The sequence below is a fragment of the Pan paniscus genome, chromosome 7 (genome assembly GCF_029289425.2).
Source record: "Pan paniscus chromosome 7, NHGRI_mPanPan1-v2.0_pri, whole genome shotgun sequence".
Lineage (NCBI taxonomy): Eukaryota > Metazoa > Chordata > Mammalia > Primates > Hominidae > Pan > Pan paniscus.
In genome coordinates, this window is record NC_073256.2 from 21,214,754 (window position 1) to 21,227,018 (window position 12,265).

General features: G+C 42.2%; 1 protein-coding gene across 12 annotated transcripts in view; it reads left to right on the forward strand.

Annotated features, from left to right (window-relative positions):
• The window catches only part of MCPH1 (microcephalin 1), a 270,092-nt gene that overhangs the window by 11,006 nt on the left and 246,821 nt on the right, over positions 1 to 12,265 (forward strand). For all 12 annotated transcript variants that reach the window (XR_010112893.1, XM_055107253.2, XM_034965554.3 and 9 more), the window contains one exon: positions 1,341 to 1,459. Coding sequence is in view for 11 of the 12 variants with exons in the window: in XM_055107253.2 (XP_054963228.2) it covers positions 1,341 to 1,459 (119 nt within the window). In the remaining variant the exon portion in view is untranslated. The remainder of the gene's footprint in view (positions 1 to 1,340; positions 1,460 to 12,265) is intronic.

Sequence of the window (12,265 nt, forward strand, 5' to 3'; positions counted from 1 at the left end):
TGATCTAGAATGCATATCCTTTAGTTTGAGAAACTTTTCTTTGATTATTTCTTTAATAATATTGTCTCCATTTTGTGTATTCCTGTATTTCTTTAACTTCTGTTGATTGGCTGTTGGATCTCCTGGTCTGAGCTCCTGACGTTCTTGCCTTTTGTCTCCTGTTGTCCGTCTTCTTCTGGTTCTTCTCTTCTACTACCAGTGAGCTTTTCTCAACTTCATTGTCTGATATTTCTGTAGAAAATTTTTTTACTTATGTCATCTTTTCTTAATTTCCAAGAGCTCTTTAGGATCCTATTAAAAAATAATCTTCTGATCATGATGCATGAATACAGTATCTCTTTTTTTTTTTTTTTTTTTTTTTGGAGATGGAGTCTTGCTCTGTTACCCAGGCTGGAGTGCAATGGCACAATCTTGGCTCACTGTAACCGCCACCTCCCGGGTTGAAGTGATTCTCCTGCCTCAGCCTCCCGAGTTGCTGAGACTACAGGCACGAACCTCCATGCTTGGCTAATTTTTGTATTTTTAGTAGAGACAGGGTTTTTCCATGTTGGCCAGGCTAGTCTTAAATTTCTGACCTCATTATCCACCTGCCTCGGCCTCCCAAAGTTCTGGGATTACAGGTATGAACCACCACACCCAGTTTCCTTTGGTTTTCATTAGCTGAATTTTTCCAACTTTTTGAATGATTGCACTTATTTTCAACCTTCTTACTTTGTATTTATGCATTTAAGATTACAGGCGCCCGCCACCATGCACCCGGATAATTTTTGTATTTTTAGTAGAGACAGGGTTTCACCAGGCTGGCTAGGCTGGTCTCGAACTCCTGACCTCAGGTGATCCACCCGCCTCGGCCTCCCAAAGTGCTGGGATTACAGGCGTGAGCCACCATGCCCAGCCATGGATACAGTATCTTAAAATATTAAGTATTTTTAAATTTGGTTAAATATGTGTTCTGTTTACTCTGTTGCCTCTGAATTTCATTTGGTTTTATTTTTTTGATGTAGAAAGCTATTCTGAAATGTCTCTTTCCATCTTTAAAAATGTGGTGCCTTCTCATGGCCACATTTTCTCTTCTGTCCTCTTTATCCTTGCAGGGCTCCAACTCTATTCTTTCAATAACAATTCAGAGGGTTTTTAGAGGGAGTAGATGTGAACTTGTGTGTATGATTCACCGTTGTAACTGGAACAGATATGTTTTAAGCAGCGTTATGCATTCCTTTGAGTGTTTCTCTGTCAGATTTTGAGAAACAGAATTGCTGGGGTAGAGGTTTTTTGATCAGTTGTAGTTAAGTTGTGAATGAACAGTAATGTACATTTTGTTTTCTGCATTTTGTCTACAGGTTTCAAAAACTTTTAACAAACAAGTAACTCACGTTATCTTCAAAGATGGCTACCAGAGCACTTGGGACAAAGCTCAGAAGAGAGGCATAAAGCTTGTTTCGGTGCTCTGGGTTGAAAAGTAAGCAGTTTGTCTCTTTTTTTCCTTAAGTATCTAGTATTGAAAATGTGTGGAGATATTTTTCACAGATCGCAGAACCAGATAAAGTTTGATTTTCATCTTTTCTCGGCCTCTTACCTCACCAAGTAATTTGACATCCTCCAGCCTCAATTTCTGTGGTTCAAAAATGGTCATACTATAATACCTAACTCTGCCTAGGGGGAAAAGGAGCCTGCAGGTCCTGAAGCTGGGTATGCAAGGTGGACTTAGGAAGCAAGAGAGAATGTGATGAAGCAGATTGTGTTAGTCAGCAAGCGCTGCTGTAACAAAGGACCACAGAATGGGTCGCTTGAGCAACAGAAAAGGACTTTCTCACAACTCTGGAGGCAGGAAGTCCAGTATCAAGGTGTCCACAGGGTTGGTATCTTCTTTTTTTTTTTGAGACAAAGTCTTGCTCTGTCATCCAAGCTGGAGTGCAGTAGCTGGATCTTGGGTCCCTGCAGCCTCAGCCTCCTAGGCTCAAGTGATTCTTATGCCTCAGCCTCCCAAGTAGCTGGGATTCATCTCAACCTTTGCCTCCTGGGCTCAAGTGATTCTCCTGCTTCAGCCTCCCGAGTAGCTGGGATTACAGGCATGCACCACCATGCCTGGCTAATTGTTGCATTTTTGGTAGAGACGGGGTTTCATCATGTTGGCCAGGCTGGTGTCAAACTTCTGACCTCAGGTGATCCCCCTGCCTCAGCCTCCCAAAGTGCTAGGATTACAGGCGTGAGCCACCGTGCACGGCCCACGGTTTTGATTACAGTAAATTTGTAGTAAGTTTTGAAAATGGAAAGTACGAGTCCTGTAACTTGTTTTTCATTTTCAAGATTGTTTGGCTATTTTGATTTGAGTTCCTTGCTAAGATTGTTTGGCTGTTTTGATTGGGTTCCTTGCATTTCTATATGAATTTTATGATCAGTGTGTCAATTTATTCAAAAACAAAAAAGGCAGCTGGGATTTGGTAGGATTGTATTGAATCTCTAATTAGGGAAGTGTTAGAGTGTTTATAATATTTAATCTTCCAGTCCATGAAAATGGGATGTGTTTCTTTTTCATGTCTTAAATTTCCTTCAGTGATACTTTCTAGTTTTCAGTGTACAAGTTTTTTACCCCCTAGGTTAAATTTATTCCTAACTTTTTTGTTCATTTTCATGTGAATGAAATTGTTTTCTTAATTTTTTTAAGTTGTTAGCTGTTAGTGTATAGAAATGCAGGTGATTGTTGTATATTGATCTTATACCCTGCAAATTTGCTGAAGTTGTTTATTAGTTCTAAATATATTTGTGGGTTCCTTAGCATTTTCTATATGCAATGTTGTGTAATTTTGTAAATAGAGATAAATTTACTTCTTCATTTCTAGTCTGGCTGCATGTTATGTTATGTCGTGTCATGTCATGTTATTTGTTCTGACCAGAACCTCCAGCACAGTGTTGAATAGAAGTGGTGAGAATGGATGTCCTTGTCTTGTTGCTCATCTTTGGAGAAAAGCTTTCAGTATTTCATTATTTAGTATGATGGCAACTGTAGTTTGTGTAAATGTCCTTTATCAGGCTGAGGACGTTCCCATTCCCTTCTGTTGCAGCTTGGTTGTTTGTTTCTCATTATTAAAGGAAGTTAGATATTGTTGTCAGATGTTTTTCTGCATGATTGATCATCATGTGATTTTTGTCCTTCATTATATTAATGTGGTGTAATTGAGGGGTTTTGTGTGTTGAACCAACCTTGCAGTCCTAGGATAAATCCTACTTGGTTATATTTTATACGTTGTCATCTTGCCTTTTTAATTGTTGGAACAGGCCGGATGCGGTGGCTTACACCTGTAATTCCAGCACTTTGGGAGGCCGAGGGGGGTGGATCACCTGAGATTAGGAGTTTGAGACCAGCCTGATCAATATGGTAAAACCCTATCTCCATTAAAAATACAAAAATTAGCCAGTCATGTTGGCGTGTGCCTGTAATCCCAGCTACTCGGGAGATTGAGACAGGAGAATCACTTGAACCTGGGAGACGGAGGTTGCAGTGAACCAAGACCATGCCATTGCACTTCAGCCTGGGCGACAAGAGCGGGGAAAAAAAAAAAAGAGTAAAGGGTCCTTCTCTGGCTTTTGTCAAGATTTTCTCATTATCTTTCACTTTCAGAAATTTAAGTGTCTCGATATGGTTTTTTAAAATTGATTTTGTTTACATTTTACAGAACTTGTTGAATGTGTAGTTGTCTGTGTTTCTACATATGATTCGTTTTTGGCCATTATTTCTTCATCTATCTTTTCTGCCCCATTTCCTCCTCATTTTTTCCGATTAGCTGTATATCTTTTTCTAATTAGCTGTATACCAGGGATTGGTAAAGTTTTCTGTAAAGGGACAGATAGTAAATATTTTAGGCTTTGCGGGCCATATGGTCTCTACTCAACAGCTCAGCTCTCTTGTGGTGTGAAAGGCGTAATAGAAAATAAGTAAACAAATGCTTGTGTCTGTGTGACAGCAAACTTTAAGTCTGGCAGAAAGCCAGGTAGTTTGCCAATCCTTTCTCTGTAATACACCTTTTAAACGTTTGCATTTGTCCATAGTGCTCTCCTTCTTCTTCATTATTGTTCAGTCTTTTTTTTTCTCTTCAGATTGATCTTTTTTCAAGTTCATTGACTTTTTTCTCCATCAAATCCATTCTGCTACTTAGTACCTTTATTTGAGATATTTTTGATTTCTAACATTTCTAGTTGGTTTTTGTATACATTCTTTTTATTTCGTTTTCATGTGAGATTTCTCATCTTTGGTTTTCCTGTCTTCGGTTATGAGTGTATTTTCTATTACCTCAATGAGTGTAGTTATAAATAGTTGTCTTAATGACCTTGTCTGATAATTTTGAGGTTGGTATCTGTTTTGTTTTTGTTTTTCTTTGAAAGTGTGTCACATTTTTCTGGCTCTTCATATGGCAAATAATTTGAGGTTGTATTTTGCACGTTGTAAATACTATGTAGACTCTGGATTCTTTTCTGTTGTCGCAAAGAGCATGAGGTTTTTGTTTTAGCAAGCAGTTAACTTGTCGTTAAAATGAAACGCACACTGTCATTATGTGGGCAAGTGCTTAGATGCGCCCTTTAAGCCTCAGGTGCAGGCTGATTTGTTTGCCTCAAACACATGTTGTTCAGGGGTCAGCCAGAGACTTGAACTTCTATACTCAGAATTTGGGGTTTCTCCTATGGTTCTCTTACTTCCTGAGTCCTTACCTCATTTCTCTAGTAGCCCTAGCTGCCCAGTCTCCTTCCCCTGGTCTCTTCAGCGAGAAAGGAGGCCGGAGCTTCTGCTTGAGTGCCTGCTGCGCCACACCAGCTCCCTCAGAGACTGTGTGGCTGCCTTTAGGGGACAGACAGAAAAAGTGGTGATGCCCAGATTCTTTTGCTTCCTTTTAAAATTTGCCTGTTCTTTCTTTTTCTTTTATTTCCCTCCAGCTTTCAAAGCTGTCACATAGTTGGTTTATTTTATTTTATTTTTCCTGTATTTCCAGGACGTATAGCTTATAGTTCACCTATATTTGTATATTGGTTTGTTAGGCATAAACAGAAATGGAACTTAGTATGTTATTTTTGAAGCATCTGATGCCAGTCTAATTCTTCTTCCCTTCAAAATTATTTGATCTTTTTGCCTGGAGACTCCTTAGGGATATTTTTTATTTTATCATTTTTTTTTCGAGACGGAGTCTCGCTCTGTCGCCAGGCTGGAGTGCAGTGGCGCGATCTGTGCTCACTGCAACCTCCTACTCCCTGGTTCAGCGATTCTCCTGCCTCACCCTCCTGAGTAGCTGGGATCACAGGCACGTGCCACCACGCCCAGCTAATTTTTGTATTTTTAGTGGACACGGGGTTTCACCATGTTGGCCAGGATGGTCTCGATCTTCTGACCTCGTGATCTGCCTGCCTCAGCCTCCCAAAGTACTGGGATTGTAGGCGTGAGCCACAGCGCCCGGCCAGGATTTTTTTTTAAGACTCATGGCTTTACTGTAATATGTTTTGAATTGATCATTCCAGTTCTGGCTTGGCCTTTTCAACAGATTCAGGTCTATATTTCTGCAAAAGTTTCTGGGATTATAGTTTTAAATATTCTGCTTCGTTGTTTTGCTTTTCTTCTGGGACTCCAATTATGTTTACGTTGGGCCTGCTTAGCTATCTTTTATTTCAGTCACTTTGACTTCAACCCTTTTATATTTATATACACATACACACACACACACACACACACATTTTTACCCCAAATACTCATTTGACAGTATTTGTTTTTGTTTTTTGAAGACAGGGTCTTGCTCTGTTTTTTGGTTTTTGGAGACAGGGTCTTGCTCTTTTGCCGAGGCTGGAATGCAGTGACTCATTTGCAGCTTACTGCAGCCTTGACCTCTAAGGCTCAATCAGTCCTCTCACCCCAGCCCTCCCTAGTGGCTGGGACTGTAGGCATGTGCCACCATGCCCAGCCATTAAAAAAATTTTTTTTTCTTTTTTCTTTTTGAGATGGAGTCTTGCTCTGTGGCCTAGTGCAGTGGCGCAATCTCGGCTCACTGTAAGCTCTGCCTCCCAGGTTCATGCCACTCTCCTGCCTCAGCCTCCCAAGTAGCTGGGACTACAGGCGCCCACCACCACACCTGGCTAATTTTTTTTTTTTTTCGTATTTTTAGTAGACATGGGATTTTACCATGTTAGCCAGGATGGTCTTGATCTCCTGACCTTGTGATCCACCTGCCTTGGTCTCCCAAAGTGCTGGGATTACAGGTGTGAGCCACCATACCCAGCATTAAAGAATTTTTTTTATAGAGATGGGATCTTACTATGTAGCCCAGGCTGGGCTCAAGTGATCCACTCACTCCATCCTCTCAAAGTGCTGGGATTACTGGTGTGAGCCACTGCACCAGCTGACAATATTTGATTCAAGTTCAAGGGTTTTGTTATATTCTTCAGTTTTGTGTTTGCTTTTATTTTAGGGAGTGTGATGGGTTTTCCTCAGCTGAAATGATTTGCTTTTTCTTTGTTTTTTTTTTTAAATAGATTTTTAAAATGGATGTAGTCTATTCTATTTCCATTCATTGCATAGGCCAGGCTTGTGGCCAGAGCGTCCTCTTCTGTCAGTTCTGCTGTCTTGCATAGTTTCTTTTATAGGTGATGCTGGTGAGGGAGGGAGAAGGGAGGGGCTTGTGTATCTCGTTTGCGTTTTGTTTCTATAGGATCCTTAAATGTTTTTCTCTTAGTTTCTTCTTTTTTTCACTGCCATTGGTTCAAGGGCTGCCACTCCCCCCAGAACTGTTGTTTTTCAGAGCCTGCCTGTCCTAGTCTTGCTCCCATTCAGACCCCTTCCCTGGAGCGGGTGCTGTGAGCTGCGTGGGTTCTGTGTTGTGGCAGTTGTGCTGGGTGTCCTCTTTCTGAGACTTCTTTTACCTGTGCTTCATGTAAGTTCTCCAGGCTGTACTACTTTTTATGGAGTCTTAAGCCTATTCTCCCCAACTTTCTGCATCCATAGACTTGCAGCTGTGATGGAATTGGATTATTTTTCTACTTATAGGTCATCTGAACTTGCGCTGTTATCTCCGTGTCAGTGAGAATGTAGGTCATATGTGTCTTTTATTTAAGTTTCTTTTTTATTTTCTGCTTTTTTTTCGGGGAGGGAATGGGGTAAGACTCAGTATCAGCCAGCCATCATTGTTTTCTCTACCTCATCTTCTTATGGAGTCCATTGAAATGGCTTATTGATTTTTATCTCAAAATCGATCTCTCATAGATCTTTCTCTCTGCTGTTACAGTCGAGACAACTATCATGTCTTGCTTGAGTTACCGTAGCAGCCTCATGCCTGTCTGTTTCATTTTGTTTCTTATACATAAGCAAATGGAACCCCTTTTGTTACCAGTGGAAGGTATCCAAGTTCCTGGCAGCAAACACATATGGGTTTGCAGCAACTTCAGTTCTTGCTTCCTCAAAAGAAAGAATTCCACGGAGGAGCATAAGGCAAAAGAAGAGACTGACGCAAGGGTCAGAGCAGGAGCAGAAGTTTATTTAAAAGGCGTCAGAACGGAAAGAAAGGAAAGTACACTGGGAAGAGTCCCAGGCGGGCATGGAGGTCTAATTTGATGTTTAACCTTGATCCTGGGATTTGTAGGCTCGCCCTTTCCCGCAGTTCTTCCCTTAGGGTGGGCTGCCCGCATGCACAGTGCGGGAATTGAGCACAGGCAGCTTGTTTAGGAAGTTGTATGGGTGCCCATGTGAAGCTTTCTTCCCGTTTCTCCGCCATTTTGTCTCTTAATGTGCATGCCCGGGAAATGGCCTCTCCCTGGCATCTGCATTCAGTTAACACTTTAGCACAACAGGTGTGGACTGTCAGGAAATGGCCTCTCCCTGGCTCTGGCTGCCAATTTATCACTTTTAGAGAGGCAATGTGATAATTGTTGAGCTATCACCCAACATTCCTAGTGGGTGGTAGAGCCCTCTCCTGCCGGGCTTACGCCTAACTACCTGTAATACTTCAACACATGGATCAGCTTTATCCTTCTGACAAAATGGCTTAGAGTTCAGTGGTCTATAGCAGATAATGGCCAACTGTCATCCCCCAGCCAAATCCACCCTGCCATCCTGTTTATTTTTTTTTAATGGCCCATGAGCTAAGAATGGTTTTTAAGTTAAGAGAAAAAAAAAATTCAAATGTTTACTATTTCATATTTACATTATATGAAATTCAATTTTAGTATCCATAAATACCGTTTTATTGGAACACAGGCATGTTCATCTGACGATGTAGTCAGTGGCTGCCTCTGTACTACAGCTGTAGATTTGGATCCTGTGGCAGAGACCTTACGGCCCACGAAGCCTAAGGCATTCACTACTTTCCCCTTTACAGAAGTTTGCTGACCCAGGTCCAGTGTGCTGCATGATGGTCCCCTTCCCTTCCATTGTCAGCTGCTCCCCTCTCCCTTGTTTGCGTCTTCCAAATGCTCTGGGCTTCCAGGTCCCCAAAGCTACACTCTTTCTGCCTTTAGTTCTTGGCCTGTGCTGAGAACTCTGCCCCCTCTTCCTGATTCTAAACCCAGTTTTGTAGTCAGCTCCTTTATACATGTTGCATTGCAAGGTCGCTTTATCAGAAGAGCTTCCTCTGTCCCCAGTTCACAGTTCAAGCCCTATTTATTATTCTGTATCTCAGCTCCTTTTTTCCTGTGTGTACTATTAAAACTTATTTTGTTCATTTGACTGCTTTATCTGTCTGTGTACCTAATCATGCATTTTGTCTTTCTATTGTAATGTGGACTCCAAGAGCAGCTACCTGTCTGTCTTATTTATGGTTGTGTTTCCAGTAAGTCTAATATTCATCTGGCTCCTAGTAGATGCTCAGTAAATATTTGTTCTAACAAATTATGAACAAAGGAAAATTTAGTTAAGTGGCGTAGAGATACTAGAGAAAATATCATGGGAGAAAATGATTTGAAAAAAACTACATTTTAAAAATCGTATAGAAATGTGGAGGGGAGAGTGCAGAAACAGAGACCTTTACTAGAAGCTTGAAGTAAATGGAGATGCATGGACAAAATTAAAATAGTAGCCATTTCTGTACCTAATAGGGCGTCTCAGCTAACCCTGCTATGGGGATGGTCACTGGTAGTGTGTTCTGCTGAGAGTTAGGGATTCTTACTCTGCTTTGCTGGCCCAGCCCCTGACTACCCCCCGACTCATTCTCTATCCCATTTCTCTCTATTTCTGCCCACCACTAACCCCAGCCTTTCTCAAGGGGCTCATGCGGACTCCATAATACTTGTAACTTCGTTATCCAAAAACAAACTTTTTTTTTTCTTTTCTGGAGACTGAGTCTCACTCTGTTGCCCAAGCTGGAGTGCAGTGGCGCGATCTCGGCTTACTGCAACCTCCGCCTCCTGGGTTCAAGCAATTCTCCTGCCTCAGCCTCCCGAGTAGCTGGGGCTATAGGTACGTACTGCCATGCCTGGCTAATTACATATATGTATATAATTTTTTTTTTTTTTTGGATACGGAGTCTTACTCTGTCGCCCAGGCTGGAGTGCAGTAACACAATCTCGGCTCACTGCAAGCTCTGCCTCCCAGGTTCATGCCATTCGCCTGCCTCAGCCTCCCGAGTAGCTGGGACTACCGGAGCCCGCCACCACACCCGGCTAATTTTTTGTGGTTTTAGTAGAGACGGGGTTTCACTGTGTTAGCCAGGATGGTCTCGATCTCCTGACCTTGTGATCCGCCCTCCTCGGTCTCCCAAAGTGCTAGGATTACAGGCGTGAGCCACTGTGCCCGTCCAATTTTTATATTTTTAGGAGAGACAGGGTTTCACCATGTTGGCCAGGCTGGTTTAACTCCTGACCTCAGGTGATCCGCCCACCTTGGCCTCCCAAAGTGCTAGGATTACAGGTAAGAGCCACCGTGCCTGGCAAAAGCAAACTTTTAAGGTCCTCAGAAGCTCAAAAGTGAACCTAATCTTTTGGCATTTTTCTTTTCTTTTTTTTTTTTTTTTGAAACTGAGTCTCGCTCTGTCGCCCAGGCTGGAGTGCAGTGGTGCAATCTTGGCTCACTGCATTCTCCTGCCTCAGCCTCCTGAGTAGCTGGGACTACAGGCGCCCGCCACCACGCCTGGCTAATTTTTTTGTATTTTTAGTAGAGATGGGGTTTCACCGTGTTAGCCAGGATGGTCTCCATCTGCTGATCTTGTGATCCGCCCACCTCGGCCTCCCAAAGTGCTGGGATTACTGGCATGAGCCCCTGCGCCCGGCCCATATACTTTAGTCAACTTTTTATTACAGGTCATTTTTTTGCCTGTACATGCAGATACATCCCACTTTATAAGAATATTTTGTAGTAGCTGTCCAGTAATTTATGTAACCAGTGTCCTATTGGTGATTGAAGTTTTTCATTTCTTAGTTATTTTTTTCAATTAGAAATATTGCAGCATTGAGCTTCTGTATGTATTACCTTTTTGCAGGTGATAAATCTTTCCATAGGTTTAAATCCCCAAAGTGGGCTGTTCATTTCAGAGAGTTTACATATTTAAATATGATAGATGCTGCCAAATTACCTTCTGGAAGGAGTGTACTGGTTTCCATTCTTACTGGAATTATCAAAAAAATGCATGTTTCCCAATACCTTTGCTAATGTTGTGAGTTATCAGTTCTTTTTTCTAATTTGTAGAAGAAAAATAATAGTTTTTATTTGCATTTCTCTGACTTTTAGTGAGCTTGAATTTTCTTCAGCAGAACATAGAGATAAGAGCCAAACTGACCTGCATTTTTTATGTCACGTCTGTCCTTTCTTGGTGAACTGCCTGCCTTTCCAATGCAGTAGCTCATGGTTTCCACTGAAAATGTGAACATTAACTTCATAAAGTCACTAGGTGTCACTAGAATCCCTTTGTGTTGGGTTCCTTCTGGGAGTGTTCATTTTAAGATCAGATGGCAATTGATAAAATTCTGACATTTCCTTTGGATGTAGAAATTTTTACCTTGAAGAAAGAATACATAAATTTGAAATAAAGGTCAGCTTGGCCCCCACTCTAAGTTCTGTTGAAGAAATTTATCATTTTTAAACAACTGCAAACTAACAGCTAGGTGGGGAATACAGTTCACAGGCTTTGTCCTTGCTAGGCTGAGAGTTGGTTGCTGACCGAAGGCCATCACCCCCTGCATTTAGTGTTTGCTAGAAACAGGGACATATTCCTGCATAACCACAACACAGGCCGACATTAGGGGCTTACCACGGCTCCCTTCCTCCCGGAATCCTCAGACTCCATTCCTATCCTACCAGCAGCCAGCTCCACTTCCCGCCTCCTCAGCCTTCTCACCCTGCAGCCATTCCTTAGTCTTTCACTGGCTTTTGTGACTTTGACACTGTTTAAGGTCACTGACCAGTGATAGGAACGTCCCTCAGTTTGGAACGGTCTGATGTGTCCTGCTGATATCACATCAGTGTGTAACAGTGGATGTGTAGCCATTAAGGACTGGGCAAATTACTCAACTGCTGGGCTCTAGGTTCCTCCAGTAGCTCCTGAGTTAACTTGCTACGGTTATTTAGTGCTAGACCACAGAAGTTCGCTCTCTGCTGGCAGAGCACTATTGTGCAGACTTCTCTGAGTCTCCTGTGTTCTTCCTTGTGCGTCAGGGACACATGTGAAGGATAGCGTGCTTTGCGGCTGGAATCTTCAAGGAGATGCCATTCACTTTTTTACCTCGCTAACACAGTGCCGTTTACAAAAAAGATTAATGTACTTTTCCTGAATTGACTTACTGACTGGGCCTAGAGAATAAGATACTGGTGCTGGGCAGTTTGGCACAAGAGTAGTATAAAGAATGCAGGATTGGCCCAGGTGAAGGCATCGTCCTAAGGGTAGAATGGGAGTCGGTGGTTCCTGGCCGACCTAGCAGGTGTACTGTGGGAAGTGCTGGAGTGAATCGGCTCTCTGGGGAGAATAAGCTCATCACAGCAGGGCTTCCCGAGGAGAACGTTGCTGCTTTGATTTCTGTTGGCTCTGAGGCAGCAGCAGGTCAAATAGTTGGTTCTCTGTTTAGAGACGTCTCTTGAAACACTTTTCGTTTTGACCACTAGATGGTGGGATAATGTTATCATTTTACATTTCTGAAGAAAAATAGAAATCTAACTGGAAGCTTTTTTGTCTGTTCAGTAGATTTTGGTTGGACCCCTGGCAAACGTGGGTTTCAGTGTAGCAGCTTTAGTGTGTTACCACGTGTGCTGAAGCATAGCTGTTGGCATGCAGAACGGCATTACTAGCAGTAAGTGCCACTTACTTCTTCATAG